Source organism: Oncorhynchus gorbuscha, linkage group LG25 (genome assembly GCF_021184085.1).
Source record: "Oncorhynchus gorbuscha isolate QuinsamMale2020 ecotype Even-year linkage group LG25, OgorEven_v1.0, whole genome shotgun sequence".
NCBI lineage: Eukaryota > Metazoa > Chordata > Actinopteri > Salmoniformes > Salmonidae > Oncorhynchus > Oncorhynchus gorbuscha.
Window position 1 is genome coordinate 16540563 of NC_060197.1, and position 15024 is coordinate 16555586.

Genomic DNA, 15024 nt, shown 5'->3' on the forward strand with positions numbered 1-15024 from the left:
TTTCGGATAATGGTGTTTAATGGCGTCAAAGAAAGCATGAGATAATTGCAACTAATTCACACAGGTTCTGTATTTGCATTCTGGACAAGATTTAACCATTCTAAAATGAGTTTCCCAAAATATTAAATAAATAAAAAAACATTTATAACTTTTCTGCCCTGAGATGAATCCCTGGATGTCTGGGTTAAAGTCCATTCTGAATTGGTTGTGAATTCTACACATTACGACAGAAATGTTTGTATGGTCATGTATGGTTACCAATACCATAAGGAAACATTTCATTTGTTAAAACTCATTCTCTTAAAACAATTTGAAATAATTACAGTGGTCTAAAATACTATAAGGTCATGTTGTGGGTTGTCTATAATAATTTCCTTCGTGTTTTTAAATATCCAAATACATTTCCCAGAAGTTATAAGATCAAACAAATGTATGAAAGGGAATAAGCAAACATATGACAAAGAAAAATACTGGTTTGATCAAGTGTTAACCGGCAATAGTATTACTTGCATTAGAAATTCAGAACAAGAAAGGGTAGGATACATAGAAATAACGCAGCTCAAATTTAAAAATCATTCAAACAAAAATGACGATTTCTATCATCCTAATCGAGGTGTAGATTACATCTCAAATTCCAGTGTTCAATTTGTAAACAAGGCTTCTTGGAATTTCTGTTAATGCAATGACTGTGCAGCCAATGACAACGTCTGCTTTAGGTAGAATGCCAGGAGTCACTTGTCGATTTGACAGATCTAACAATTCCACCTCCGTTGTCAAAACAAAAGCTATGGTGATGTCTGCTAAAGTAGATCTGGTTGAATAGATCCATAATATTTTAAATTTGAGTTTGTGGCATATGCTTTTTTTATAAAAGATTTGTCAAATTAATAGACTTTCATGCCTTAGTTTAATTGGTTTAAATTAAAACCTACTTCCTTCAATTCAAATTCTGTTTCCTGTGGGGTGTGGCCAATTCAAATTCAATTCAAACATTCAGAATTGACCCCAACCCCGCTCGACATATCAAAACCTTAATGTAAAAACAAACAGATACAAGCCAATTCTGAATAGCTGCCAAGCAAAGCAGAGATCGTTATAAAAAAAGTGGGGATGCGGCTGGAAGCTTCTCTCTAGCTTTCTCTGGTCGTTTCCGGCAACGGGGTGGGGTGTGTGAACCGGTAATAATGCCAGTCTTGGAGTGCTTCTGGTGGGATTCCAATTAGAATCAGGTGCTCTTGTTGTTGTCCACCTTCAGGTCCTTGGCCACCAGATTGGCCGTTACCGGGTGCATGGCGGCCCGGTGGGCTATGAACACACGCACCGCCTCCTCATGATACTTATCAAAGTTATACACTTCTCTAAAAGAAGGGAGGGAGAACAAGAGGGATTAGGTAGGACACACACACACAAAAGGGTCTCTAAATAAGAGAATAGGACTCATCATGTTTTTAACAAGATGCTGCCGAGAAATAATTTGATCCAGAAAGCACAACAACGCATGGCATCTAATAACAGAGATGGTCTCAGATAGTGGTGCCGTTAGTTACTTGAATAGTGGCCGTGTGAACTTCATCCTCCCCTGCTCTGTCGCCATCTTCAGTGCCATGGGAACAGCATCCTCCCACCTGGACTTGACACACAGCCGCAGCCACCTGGAAGAAGGGAGCAAACAGTGAGAGCCAATGACACACAGACACATACTGCATGATGGGACCCCAGAACAGGAACTCGCCTGAAGCGGATCTCTGCGTTGTTGATGGAGTTGAGTTGGTACACTTCCTGCATCCTCTTCACATGGCTGAGGGGGAGGGGCTCCTAGGGGGAAAATATGGTCATTGGTCCGCTTTGGATTCGAAAAGAGCGATCACATGGCTTGTGGAAGGTTGCTACGACGACCGGGTGAGTGACAGTGAGGCGTGTCTACCTGTTGCAGGAGCAGAGACAGGAACTCTATGAGCTGGTGGGTGGAGAGAGTCTTCACATCCCCCTCACTGAAATTCCCCAGATCCCCCTCTTTGGTCTAGAGGGGGAGAGAGAAATTAACAACACAGTAATACTTGTAAAAAAAAATGCTATGTTCTATCATCCTGAGGTTCTAGAACATACACATTATCAATGCGGAGCATGTACCTTCACCCATCTCTTACACAGCGCGATGCAGGCGTCTGCCATGGTGCTGTCATATCTGGGGAGGAGGTGGGGCATCAATTTAACACACCTCTGATTGACTGGACAGGTAAACAATGACAACCAAAAACAGACCCACAAAATAACAGAAGTGGGGCTCAAAGGTGTAACAGCCAGGTGAGTGATTCTCAAGTGAAATGGTAAGGGAAACCCACTGTGGTTTGACGGGGGGCATCCCAGGGGTGTGCATCCAGGCGTTCCAGTCCACCTTATTCAGGATGTCCACCTGTGATCAGGTAGGGAGCAGTAAAGGTGAAACAGAGAGAAGTTCAAGAGCCACAGCAAGAGGATTTGATAGCAACTTGGTTAGGTGGAGACTGGTGGTTACTGTACCTTGTTCTTAAAATAGGTGAAGAGGTAGTGTTTCCACTCCTCAGTAGTGATGCTGCTGTAAGAAAACAGCTGGATGTACGACTTAACAAAACCCATAAACACCTCTGTAAGAGACAACCAATTACATGAAGCAAGGGACTTCATTTTTATTACCGAATGAAATGCAACTGTGTGTGTGTGTGTGTGTGTGTGTGTGTGTGTGTGTGTGTGTGTGTGTGTGTGTGTGTGTGTGTGTGTGTGTGTGTGTGTGTGTGTGTGTGTGTGTGTGTGTGTGTGTCTCTCTCTCTCACCAGGTCCTCCCATGAGCTCCTCCAGGTGGTAGAGAAGAGCGAAGCCCTTCTCGTAGGGGACAGAGGAGAAGGCTTCGTCAAGGTCCACCTCATTCAGGTTGGGAACCAGGTTGGTCAGAGGGTTGTTGGCCCCAAACGTGTTCACCTGGGAGACAGAGGTAACAGATCAGATAAGGTCGGGCATACACAGTTGCACCCGCACACAAACAAACACAGGTACGAATGAACAGCTAAGCGACTTCAGTGAAGTCGGACACAGTACTTAAGCCTTGTTCACACTGCAGGCCTCAATGCTCAAATCAGTTTGGTTTTTCCAAATAATTTGTAACTTCCAAACAGGAAGTTACACGTGACCAAATTTGATTTCTGTGTGTTCAGACTGCAGTCATTAGCTGACATGGTTACGCCAGTTGTCATAGTAACAAAGGGTGTGTGCACAGTGGTGTAGGCTGATTGGTAGTGGTGCTCGTGCTTCTTATCAACTCAGACGTTATGTAGCGAGCTAAGGTGACGAAGCCTGCCATGGACGTTTACCAGTTGCTTTGAATGACCAAAATCATGACCTAACTTTCAAAACAAGGCCTTTTTGGTTAGCCACAGCAGTCAACCAGCTAGCTAGGTGGCTGTTTATCTCTCTAGCACATTCACTAATGTTGGTCAACAATTAACAAGCTATTTAGCTACCACATGTTCTTATCAAACTGTCAGAGTAGCTAGCAAGCAACTAGATATGCCAAATAAAAACCACTTGAGAGAAAATGTATCCAATTTGACCGTTTAAAAACAAGTCGCAAGGCCAGGAATCAGATGTATAACTGACTTCAAACCACCTACAAAAGGTGGTTTGAAATGGGACTCGAAATATCAGATTCCATGGGTGTTTTGGGTGTTCAAATAACAGATATATATATTTTTAAAGGATTTGAGTCAGTTTAAACTGCCAATGTGAACAAGGCTTAAAAGTGTACTCCTGTATGTACCAGTGTACTCGTGCATGTGTGTGTGTGTTCGCTCACCGATTCCTGCAGCTCCTTCCAGCCGCCCATGGCCTTGAACTGTCTGAACTGTTCACTCTCCATAGACCTGCCAATCATTCTCTCAAGGTACACCGTGTGACCCTCATTCAGCCTGGAGAAGGAAGGGGCACAGACACTAATTATGAACTCATTAACTCCGGAAAGCGATCTTCCTTTTCCATCTCTCACTCCCATTTGTCTGATACTCAGTTATGGCTAATTTGACATATCATTCCCATTCCTTCAAGCGAGAAAAAAACATTGATAGAATGTTTTTCTCTGTGTCGTACCAGAAGTGCTCCCAGGTCTTGTTGGTCACTAGGTTGCCAGTCCAGCTGTGAGAGATCTCATGGGCTATGACCTGGAGAGAGAAACAGGAGGAGGACACAGGTTAACACACCCGTACAGAGATATAAAACACATACTTGAGAAGACACGGACACCTGTGAACTTACATTGGACAAGGATCTGTCTCCAGCCTAGAAGATAAACATAGGATGAAAGGAATGTTACAACAACAAAAATACACAGACAGGGGGATTTGGCATTGTGATGCGTGTGTAACGTCTCTCACCAGCAGCGTGGGGGTGGCATAGGTAAGGCAGGGGTTCTCCATGCCTCCATATGGGAAGGAGGGGGGCAGGACCAGGATGTCATACTGGCCCCACACATACGGCCCCGCAAGGCCCTCAGCGGTCTTCAACATGGTCTCTGTCTGAGAGGGACATACACACCTTTTGGCAAGGCTGACATTTCAATATTAAAAACTCTGCTGATGTAGGATGAGACAAATGACCTACGTACCACACAGATACAGTAAATACTGCTAAACTCACCTCCGAGAACTCATATGCTGCCTTGTCCACAAACTCCTTCTCTGACCAAACACGAGACCTGGGCCCAATCTCTCTAGTAAACAACAAACATTTATTACTAATATTTCACTGATCATTTATTCATTTAAAATCATTTGTAGGAAAACTGGGCAATAGTTATATGTATGGGTGGGTGTGTGTGTACCTGCTCTCCAGAGCTCCTACCACGATGGCAATGAGGTAAGAGGGCATGGGCACCTGGGAGGTGTCAAAGGTCAACAAACACAGCGGTCAGACACACACAGCCATGTACCTGCTCCAGTCACTGACAATGTACAGAACCAGTTAAAAGTTTGGACACACCTACTGTACTCATTCAAGGGTTTTTCTTTATTTGTACTATTTTCTACATTGTAGAATAATAGTGAAGGCATCAAAACTATAAAAGAACAAATATCGAATAATGAGGTAAAGAAATCAAAATATATTTTATATTTGAGATTCTTCAAAGTAGCCACCCTTTGTGCAAAGCTGTCATCAAGGCACTCTTGTTATTCTCCCAACCAGCTTCATGAGGAATGGTTTTCCAACAGTCTTGAAGGAGTTCCCACATGTTGAGCACATACTGGCTGCTTTTCCTTCACTCTGCAGTCCTACTCATCCCAAACCATCTCAATTAGGTTGAGGTCGGTGATTGTGGAGGCCAGGTCATCTGATGCAGCACTCCATCACTCTCCTTGGTCAAATAGTTATTACACAGTCTGGAGGTGTGTTTTGGGTCATTGTCCCACTAAGATCAAATCAGATGGGATGGTGTATCACTGCAGAATGCTGTGGTAGCCATGCTGGTTAAGTGTGCCTTAAATTCTAAATAAATCACTGATAGTGTCACCAGCAAAGCTCTCCCACACCATCACACCTCCTCCTCCTCCATGCTTCACGGTGGGAAAAACACATGCGTAGATCATCCGTTCACCTACCCTGCATCTCACAAAGACACAGCGGTTGGAACAAACTATCGTAAATGTGTCCTCATCAGACCAAAGGACTGATTTCCACTGGTCTAATGGTCGGGTTTCTTGGCCCAAGCAATTCTCTTCTCATTGGCGTCCAGTAGTGGTTTCTTTGCTGCAATTCAACCATGAAGGCCTGATTCACGTGTTCTCCTCTGAACAGTTGATGTTGAGATGTGTCAGAGACTTGAACTCTGAAGGATTTATTTGGGCTGCAACTTCTGAGGCTGGTAACTCTAATGAACTTATCCTCTACAGCAGATGTATTTCTGGGTCTTACTTTCCAGTGGCTGTCCTCGTGAGAGCCAGTTTCATCGTAGTGCTTGATGGTTTTTGCGACTGCACTTCAAAGTTCTTGAACTTTTCCGGATTGACTGACCTTCATGTCTTAAAGTAATGATGGACTGTCGTTTCTCTTTGCTTATTTGAGCTGTTCTTGCCATAATATGGACTTGGTCTTTTACCAAATAGGGCTGTCTTCTGTAAACCAACCCTACCTTGTCACAACACAACCGATTGGCTCAAACGCATTAAAAAGGAAAGAAATTCTACAAATGAACTTTTAACAAGACACACCTGTTAATTGAAATGCATTCCAAGTTACTACCTCATGAAGGTGGTTGAGAGAATGCCAAGAGTGTGCAAAGCTGTCATCAAGGCAAAGAGGTGGCTACTTTGAAGAATCTCAAATATAAAATATATCTTGATTTGTTTAGCACTTTTTTGGTTACTACATGATTCCATATGTGTTATTTCATAGTTTTGATGTCTTCATTATTATTCTACAATGTAGACAATAGTAAAAAATAAAGAAAAACCCTCCAAACTTTTGACTGGTACTGCATTTCATTCAGATTGCAGGCGTTCCTTTTGTTATCTGGCCGTTTCATCTAAACATTCCTTGTAATTAACTCGTTATTGCTTGATCAGCAGCTACTTTGGCAGCGCTGTACCTTGAACAGTCAAGCCAAAAAGCAAGACTGACTTACTGTATTAAGCTATGGATGAAAATGGATGGTTGGATGGAGAAATGGATAGAAACAGTGATCGAGAATAGAAACACTGACTGGTTGTCTGAAGCGGTAGATGGCCCGGCTGCTGTCCTGGGGATCAGGCTCCTCTCCGTCCCGTACAGAGCTCATCACAGCCACCAGCTCCTTGGGGACAGACACCTGGGCATAGTAGGTGTGTTTCATGGCGGGAGTATCCTGGCAGGGTACCATGCTCCTGCAATGGGTGGCCTGGAGGGGTTTGAGGTGGTTATTAGCACATTATCACATCAACCACCTAATCTGGATTTATCTCCAAGAGGGGACGGATATAAGTAATGTAAGTAAACAAAGTAATATTGTGTGCAATAATATAGAGGGCTGTTCATATCAATATCAGCAACAAGAGGAGACAATGATCATGGTCCTCATTAAACTTATCAGTGCGGCAGTGGGACACTGCACATTTGGACACACAGGTGATACACACAAAAAAAGAGAGGGAGAAGAGGAGGGATTTAACTAAGAAAGAAAGCAGGGGCAAAAGCAACCTCACCTGGCACAGGTTACAATCAAATGATTCAATCTTTCTTCTGCTAAGAACGTCAAAGAGCAGAGCAGGTTTCTGTGCGTGATTACAACACCAGTGGTTGGATGTTGCAGAAGATGGGGTTGGGAAAGTGTTCCCTTGTGATGTCTTTTGAGACAGTCTTACAACTACTTTCACAGTTAAAATGACCGTTGAGCAAGACTGGCATCCAACCAAAAATAATAATAATAAGAGCTTCTAGTCACAGAAGTGGTTTCTGTGCGTGACTACAGTTACACTGGTCAGATATTGTGAAAATGTTGCATTTTGATTGCCAGTCTTGCAACTACTTTTACCATAGAAGTTCTGTTCGTGGTGCAGTCTTTTGTTGAATTAGAACAAGCCCAACCCAAAAATAAGACTTTATGTTTGTGCATGTCCATAAACTCAGTGTATGTGTGTGTGTTACCTGGCACTGGCTGAAGAGGTAGGGGTGTTTCTTCCCAGCAGTCTGTTCAGGAGTGAGCCACTGCAGCGCAGAAGCATTAGGAGCAGTCTCATAAGTCACCTCCACGATCACATGCTGACCCCTGAGAAACAAACACACACACTAAATATTACCTCTAAGCCAGTATCCATCAGTTCAATCTCTGAGGGTTGAGTTACCTGGGGTGGAATCAGTGATGTGAAGTGCTCTGAAAGTTACAGATAGAAATGGAATGAATAGAGAAGACACTATTCCCCGCTCTATATGACAAAATCATATCTGTTCTAAACAATTAATTTATTTCTGAATATTCTGTAACATTACATCTTCCTGAACAGGCCCCTAAGGTGTGAGAGTGAGACAGAGGGGGTGGTTAAGTCGGGATAGGTTCCTTGTCAATCATTGGCTTATCTGGTGAAATCAGCAGTCAGCCAATATCTTCTTTAAGTAAATCAATCAAACCTTTATTAATGCAATTGCAGGCAGAATTTAACAAGAGAAACAGAGCATGTATGTCTCAGAGTAAGTTCTGCAACCAAGCAAAGGGCGCAGCTGATTATAATATATACCTATGATCGCCCCCTGGTGGTGTGATCATCTACATCAATGTATGTGTGCAGCAATAAGCTGAAGTTACCTTATAAGGTAACCTAGTATAGTAGCTTCTCTAAATTCTAAGTATCATCTGCATTTTCCACTGTCACACGAGATCAAAAAGTGTCAAAACCAGACAGTGTTAACTTCTCAGCTCTTTACCGAGTTCCGGTCTGACTTACACCCAGCCTACAGGCACGCTCTGGCAACAGCTATGGTGTAACCGCAAAGACTAATATAGATAGCTTGTGAAAAGTATAGTGGCAGAGATTAAGATACATAGCAACAGTATAATAGTGAGCATATGATTCTTAAGGTCCCCTTAATCAATAATGGGAAGGAGCTTTGGGACCCTTCCCCTACAGTTACCTGGAGAGGTCAAATGGCAGTGTGATCTCCAGAGGGGTTCCCATGAAGCTGTGCTTGGGTCCCAGAGTGAACTTTGCTGCCTGTCCATTGGCTGTTACCTTGGAGACCTTCAGGTCCTTCGTGTCAAGGGTCTGATGGTAGGAAGGAGAGAGAGAGAGATTAAAGAAAAGGGGAAGTGGGGCAACACGTTTGGGTAACCAACAGTGTCAACAACTACAAGAACCACAACCTCCAACTTCCCCCAGATTGTGACTGTAAAACAGCTGTCACCATAAGAAATACACATTTATATCTCAACCTGGCCCTGGGAGGCTGACTACATTTTCTACACCTGCTGTGAGACACAGTCTGAACTCCGATCTAAAGTTCACGCGGCTGGTATCACACGCCAGCTCGACCTGTCAAAGTCGTACTGTCACTGAGCAGAACAGTGTCATAAAGTACATATGGCTAGCTACATATCATTCCTGAATGTGACCCACTAATGATCAGATTTGCAATGAGTGAGATTCAAATCAGAGCTCGTCTTGCAGCGTGATACGTTGTGTCTGATAAGCTCAACCAATTGCTTTGTAGCAGTGTACTGAAACAGGTGAAACGAAACAATGGGGTGGGTATAATTTGTTGCACGTTCCAACAGGAATCTTAACCAAAAACTTCGTAAACAACAAGATTGCCAACAAACAAAGCACACAAAGTTGTATAGCGGCAGAATAAGATACCGGGTAGGGGGTGGCTGTTTAATGAAGTTTATTTCTGAAAAATGTCTGTCCTCACTCTGGTAGCCTATGGACAAACATTAAGAATAAGATATGTGGGGACGTTGACCCACTTATTCTGGACATGTCCTAAATTACATGTTTACTGGGCTCTCATTTTGATTATTTATCTAGAGCCTTTGATAGAGTTCTAGCCCCAGACCCATTGACCGCTCTGTTTGGTACAGTTGATGGGAATAACCACGAGGAGAAAGCTGTCTCTCTTTGTACTCTATTAGCCAAAAGGCTCATATTGCAATTTTGGAAACTGGAGACTGTACCTACCTTTGACATGTGGTTACGGGATTTAGGGAATGTAATACATATGGAAAAGATTCGATGCAATACCTCCAATAGAAGTTCAATGTTTTACAAAATATTGCAGCCGATACTGGATAAATGGTCTAGTCCCGCTTCATAACTGGGTTGACGATCTGCTGCTACTCTGTGCTGTACTCCAATCAATATTTATTTTTGGCTGAACTACACTGCTTGTAATGACTATATGCCGTCTTATACATGTACCACCTAATAGGATTTTGTTTTATTTTGTGTATGTGTGAGTTAAGTTTTGTGCTCTAAATTGGCCATCCCATTCAACAGTACAATGAATGTCATTGTTAGTATTGCTGTCTTTTTTTATTATATTTTTTATTGTAAAATAAACATATTATTTTTAAAAAGAATAAGATACGTGGTGAGTTGATGCCTATTCGGCAGCTAGTTAGCGAGGTGAATTGATCATGCTACTTTGTATGCGTTGTTTGAAGGCAACCTTGTACTTTAATACGTTTTTGGAACAGATCCCTGTTGGAACGTTCCACAAATTATACCCACTCAAAACAATGTGTACTGAAACAAGGCTTTTTCCCACGCTAATGAATTTGACAACACAAAGGCATTTGCTAGCAAGAATGAATGAATTTCGCTAGCTAAAGTTAGTTTAGTAACGTTAACTTGCTGGCTATCCAGATTGAGAAATGAGATAAATACTGTACCAAAGACGTGAAATGATCCACTAAAACCTCCACGGTGAGTGCGACCTTAGCTTTGAGGACATGGCTGTCAAAATCCACATGGAAGGTGAGATTCAGGTGCTTGGTAACGCACTTGGAAAATGAGGAAAATGAGCAGGGGTCTATAGCTGAAGTCATGTTCGGTCCAGAATCATGAGAGAGCGCAAAACACTTGCATTAGCTATGAACTACAACCCAGCTCACCGCACGTCCATGTGACAGCGCCTTGCTGCATGCATTGTGGGAGTTGTAGTTTACTCTGGAGCTGAACGTGAGTTTCTTTCAAAAATGTATAATCAAACCAGTACATTTACCAGAATGAGCTTTCCGTCCCCTTTCAACGATCTATTTATTTGCATTAGTAAACACTTCGGGGAAACATTTTAATCATGTTGATTTCGAAGCAGTCTTTCAATAGCACTTGATTTTTGCAGAACAACTATCTACTGTAACTACAGGACAGGGGGATTCAGCTGTCATTTCAACCCTTCTCACTGTGGAGAGGCGACGCGTCTTGCTTTCACGTCACGAAGTAAATAGCGGACAGGGCAGCACAATCATTCGGGGCAATGAGGAAATGGACATCTGATTCGTGATTGACTCGTTGGACAGCTCCGAATCTCATTTAATTGAGTCAGAGAATACAGAATCGAGTTTGCCATGGGCCCGGTTCTCTTCGTGGCTGGAGTGTGTCTGCGTCGTTACCTTCGACCTCGGCCAAGCCAGAGGTATTTATCGGTTGCAATGTACTTTACTGTAGTGTAGCATCCCTAAAATGTGTTGTTGACACCCAATCTAGCTAGCGTGCTAATGATGTTAATGTGTACAAAGTCTGGTTTGCTTGCAGAAAGAAATCATGATCCACATCAACCTCATGTGTTTCATAATCTGGCCAACCGGCGCATGTGTGGAATAGTGACATCATGACATATTGGCATTTTCTCCTCTATTCCAGCTGGTGTTCCCCACACCATGTGAAACTCACTGAGAAGGAGGTATGAAATTAATTTATGCTCATAATTTTTGTGATGCACCCCATACATAACAAGCTAGTTGCCTGTCAATGAATACATCACCCTGATTGTGCTTCCTCTCCTTTAAACTCCAGAAAACTAACGTTTGCTACCTGTCCTTCCCTGGCTCTTACTCGGGTTAATGTATTAGATGGCACATTATGTCATCACAAAATACATTACAGTCGATCCAGGGCCCTATGCACTTGTGGATATCTGACATGATTTGATGACTTTTAACAATATGGTGAAACTTCCACCTATCCTATCAGAAGTTGGAACTATTACCATATCGCAGAGTTCCCCAACTGGCGGCCCGCGAGCTACATTTTGTCCACTGGTGATTTTATTTGGGCCCCAAAGTTTTCTGAGCAAAACAAAAATAGTTTAAAAAATAATAATAATTACGTTTTATTGCTGGACACAAAAGACTGGGAAAAAAATAGCAAATCAGCTCCAAGTGATTTTAATTTTGGAAATATGTTCCAAAGTATTCCCAGGCATAGTAGAGCGAGAGATACATGTGATCGTATACAAATGTAAGTCAAGTTGGAAATGATGTTTTATTCAAATATTACATCTGTTTGGGCTTCTTGCAAACAATTTGCAGTCTACAAATGATTTGTGATTATGTTCTGGCCAGCTGCTCAAGAAAAGATCGACCTGCGGCTGAATTTAGTTGATGATCTTTGCCAAATTGCATGCACCTGTCAAATCCACTCAGATCTCCACAAGTGTATAGGGCGTGGGGTCGATTTGGGATTGGGCCAAAAATCTATATCAGTCACATGACCTGTGTGATGTTTCCCAGGATGCCTTGGGGACACCCAGTTCAACTTCAGATTGCATCAGTCTGTGGGCAGCAGGGGCTCCTGGTTTGTAGAGGAGAATGCCTACAGCAGAGATTCACCCGTCACACTACTGGTGAGCCCTCTGTCTGGCCCAATCCCAAATCATATTCATGAAGATCTGATTGGATTTGACAGGTGTAAGCAATAGGGTAATAGTTGCCCTCTGATAGGCTAGGTGAAAGTTTCACTATATTGCCTATATCAACCAAATCATCTCACATCTCCACAAGTGCATAGGGTGTAGGGCTTAGTCTTAGCGGTCGATTTGTGATTGGGAGTCTGTCATCGGTCCTTTGCTGTGGTCTGACTGAACAACTGGTCCAGGGACAGTTTGGTTGCTTACTTTTTAGGGTTATGGTTGGTTCTTTGGTAGGGACCGCTAATCTGAAATCAGTGACTGGAGTGGAATATTCATGTCAGCCACCACTAAACTTCTGTCATTGCAATAACTTATTATCTAACCTCTCTCCCTTTCCCCCTTAGCGAGCGCTGGCCCATTTCTATGGCTATGTCTACTTCAGACAAGTCGAGGACGCCACCGTCAAAAGAGTCTACTTTCAGAAGGTTAGAAGCTTATGTTGCAGATCTGCTTAGTAATCAGAACCACAATGTATTCACATTTGGTTTTCTGCCTTTCTCTTTCTCTCTCTCTTGCTAGTCTCTTGTACTGGTGTCCAGACTACTGTATGCCCACCTCTTTCAGTCCTTGCTGCAGATCATAGCTCCAGAGTATTTTGAGAAGTTGGAACCTCGCCTTGAAGCAGGTTGGGTAATATATAACCTCTTGTCTTATTTCTAATTCATCTCCCATTATAGTTAACTAGGGCTCTAAGGTACAGTCTGGACTCTACTTCCCTAACATCAAGTCACTTGGCTCTGTCATAACCTCACATGGTCTCTCTTATCATTGCTATGCAGACGACACACAATTAATCTTCTCCTTTCCCCCTTCTGATGACCAGGTGGCGAATCGCATCTCTGCATGTCTGGCAGACATATCAGTGTGGATGACGGATCACCACCTCAAGCTGAACCTCGGCAAGACGGAGCTGCTCTTCCTCCCGGGGAAGGACTGCCCGTTCCATGATCTCGCCATCACGGTTGACAACTCCATTGTGTCCTCCTCCCAGAGCGCCAAGAACCTTGGCGTGATCCTGGACAACACCCTGTCGTTCTCAACTAACATCAAGGCGGTGGCCCGTTCCTGTAGGTTCATGCTCTACAACATCCGCAGAGTACGACCCTGCCTCACACAGGAAGCGGCGCAGGTCCTAATCCAGGCACTTGTCATCTCCCGTCTGGATTACTGCAACTCGCTGTTGGCTGGGCTCCCTGCCTGTGCCATTAAACCCCTTCAACTCATCCAGAACGCCGCAGCCCGTCTGGTGTTCAACCTTCCCAAGTTCTCTCACGTCACCCCGCTCCTCCGTTCTCTCCACTGGCTTCCAGTTGAAGCTCGCATCCGCTACAAGACCATGGTGCTTGCCTACGGAGCTGTGAGGGGAACGGCACCTCAGTACCTCCAGGCTCTGATCAGGCCCTACACCCAAACAAGGGCACTGCGTTCATCCACCTCTGGCCTGCTCGCCTCCCTACCACTGAGGAAGTACAGCTCCCGCTCAGCCCAGTCAAAACTGTTCGCTGCCCTGGCCCCCCAATGGTGGAACAAACTCCCTCACGACGCCAGGACAGCGGAGTCAATCACCACCTTCCGGAGACACCTGAAACCCCACCTTTTTAAGGAATACCTAGGATAGGTTAAGTAATCCCTCTCACCCCACCCCCCCCCTAAGTTTTAGATGCACTATTGTTAAGTGACTGTCCCACTGGATGTCATAAGGTGATTGCACCAATTTGTAAGTCGCTCTGGATAAGAGCGTCTGCTAAATGACTTAAATGTAATGTAATGTTTCTCACTCTCCCACCATGCAGTGTGCAACGAGATTGACCAATGGCAATCTCCGGTGCCAGGGCTGACACTCAACCTACCTGTGATGGGCGTGGTCATGCAGGTCAGGATCCCATCCAAAAACGACAAACCAGGGGGTAGCCCGGTGAAATGAGCACAAAAGGAGGTTGGTATAGCTTTTTATGTAATGGGCCACGTGCCCATGAAAATACGACTTCTCCATGATGTTAGTAAAGTTGCTGTTAGTTGATGGGTATCACTAGAGGACTATATCTAAAAAGTATGTTTCTGTTATTACCAGAATCTTCTACCAGCCCCTATGATGCTATCGACAATACATGAGCTTGACCTCTTAAAGTGAAAATCTAAACATATACTGTACATAGTTATGTATCTGTGTAAATTACATGGCTTGAGCTATATTTTCAGTTTAATTTGAGGATGCATTGTATTAGTGAAAGCAGCATCGTATATGAACTGACCTTTGCCCTCTGACCTGTCCAGGTGTTTCCAGTCCTTCCTGATCCACCTGCAGATCCTCTGGGAGCTCATGCTGATCGGGGAGCCCGTGGTCATCATGGCACCCTCTCCTACTGTCTCCTCGTAAACTGTGCTGGCCCTAGCGAGGTAAACAGAAAATTAATGAAATATGACATTTAGCGTCACGTGTATGTACTGTAACTCGGTGAGTTTGGTCTTTCTCCCATCCTACAGTTCGATTGCTCCACTGCAGTATTGCTGTGATTACAGGCCCTACTTCACCATACACGACACTGAGTTTAAGGAGTATACCACTACGACACAGGCACCGTGAGTAGGGCTTACTCTAAACACTGTGTTTATACTCTGTCATAC

General features: G+C 43.6%; 3 protein-coding genes and 1 long non-coding RNA gene across 4 annotated transcripts in view; 2 read left to right on the plus strand and 2 right to left on the minus strand.

The window, feature by feature from the left end:
- Positions 1 to 10579, minus strand: LOC124013762 (leukotriene A-4 hydrolase-like). Its single transcript, XM_046328269.1, has 18 exons — positions 10379 to 10579; positions 8623 to 8753; positions 7642 to 7762; positions 6722 to 6895; positions 4847 to 4899; positions 4663 to 4735; positions 4401 to 4541; positions 4282 to 4305; positions 4117 to 4187; positions 3827 to 3938; positions 2811 to 2955; positions 2521 to 2624; positions 2343 to 2413; positions 2131 to 2185; positions 1925 to 2020; positions 1733 to 1815; positions 1548 to 1652; positions 1 to 1358 (listed from the first exon to the last, which is right to left on the minus strand). Exons 1-18 carry the CDS (start codon positions 10532 to 10534, stop codon positions 1226 to 1228), a joined length of 1848 nt encoding a protein of 615 aa, XP_046184225.1. The 5' UTR covers positions 10535 to 10579; the 3' UTR covers positions 1 to 1225.
- Positions 8741 to 15024, minus strand: part of LOC124013765 (GRIP and coiled-coil domain-containing protein 1-like) — a 22653-nt gene continuing 16369 nt past the window's right edge. The window contains exons 7-8 of the mRNA XM_046328272.1: positions 14652 to 14788; positions 8741 to 8753 (exon numbers count right to left, since the gene is read on the minus strand). The gene's annotated coding sequence lies outside the window, so the exon portion shown is untranslated. The remainder of the gene's footprint in view (positions 8754 to 14651; positions 14789 to 15024) is intronic.
- On the plus strand, positions 10827 to 13110 carry LOC124013764 (protein DENND6B-like). Its single transcript, XM_046328271.1, has 4 exons — positions 10827 to 11124; positions 11352 to 11391; positions 12744 to 12824; positions 12919 to 13110. Exons 1-4 carry the CDS (start codon positions 11057 to 11059, stop codon positions 13057 to 13059), a joined length of 330 nt encoding a protein of 109 aa, XP_046184227.1. The 5' UTR covers positions 10827 to 11056; the 3' UTR covers positions 13060 to 13110.
- Positions 14180 to 15024, plus strand: part of LOC124013766 — a 1361-nt gene continuing 516 nt past the window's right edge. The window contains exons 1-3 of the long non-coding RNA XR_006834927.1: positions 14180 to 14335; positions 14674 to 14796; positions 14884 to 14979. This is a non-coding gene — a long non-coding RNA (uncharacterized LOC124013766). The remainder of the gene's footprint in view (positions 14336 to 14673; positions 14797 to 14883; positions 14980 to 15024) is intronic.

Bases quoted from the DNA above. Each gene is read 5' to 3' on its own strand.
- LOC124013762 (XM_046328269.1), bottom strand. From the start codon at position 10,534: ATGACTTCAGCTATAGACCCCTGCTCATTTTCCTCATTTTCCAAGTGC. The intron at 2,414-2,520 runs GTACAGTAACCA...ACCTGATCACAG, and splicing joins TCACCTATTTTAAGAACAAG to GTGGACATCCTGAATAAGGT. The intron at 1,653-1,732 runs GCGAGTTCCTGT...CCCTTCTTCCAG, and splicing joins AACGCAGAGATCCGCTTCAG to GTGGCTGCGGCTGTGTGTCA.
- LOC124013764 (XM_046328271.1), top strand. From the start codon at position 11,057: ATGGGCCCGGTTCTCTTCGTGGCTGGAGTGTGTCTGCGTCGTTACCTT. The intron at 11,125-11,351 runs GTATTTATCGGT...CCTCTATTCCAG, and splicing joins CGACCTCGGCCAAGCCAGAG to CTGGTGTTCCCCACACCATG. The intron at 12,825-12,918 runs GTTAGAAGCTTA...CTCTCTTGCTAG, and splicing joins AAAGAGTCTACTTTCAGAAG to TCTCTTGTACTGGTGTCCAG.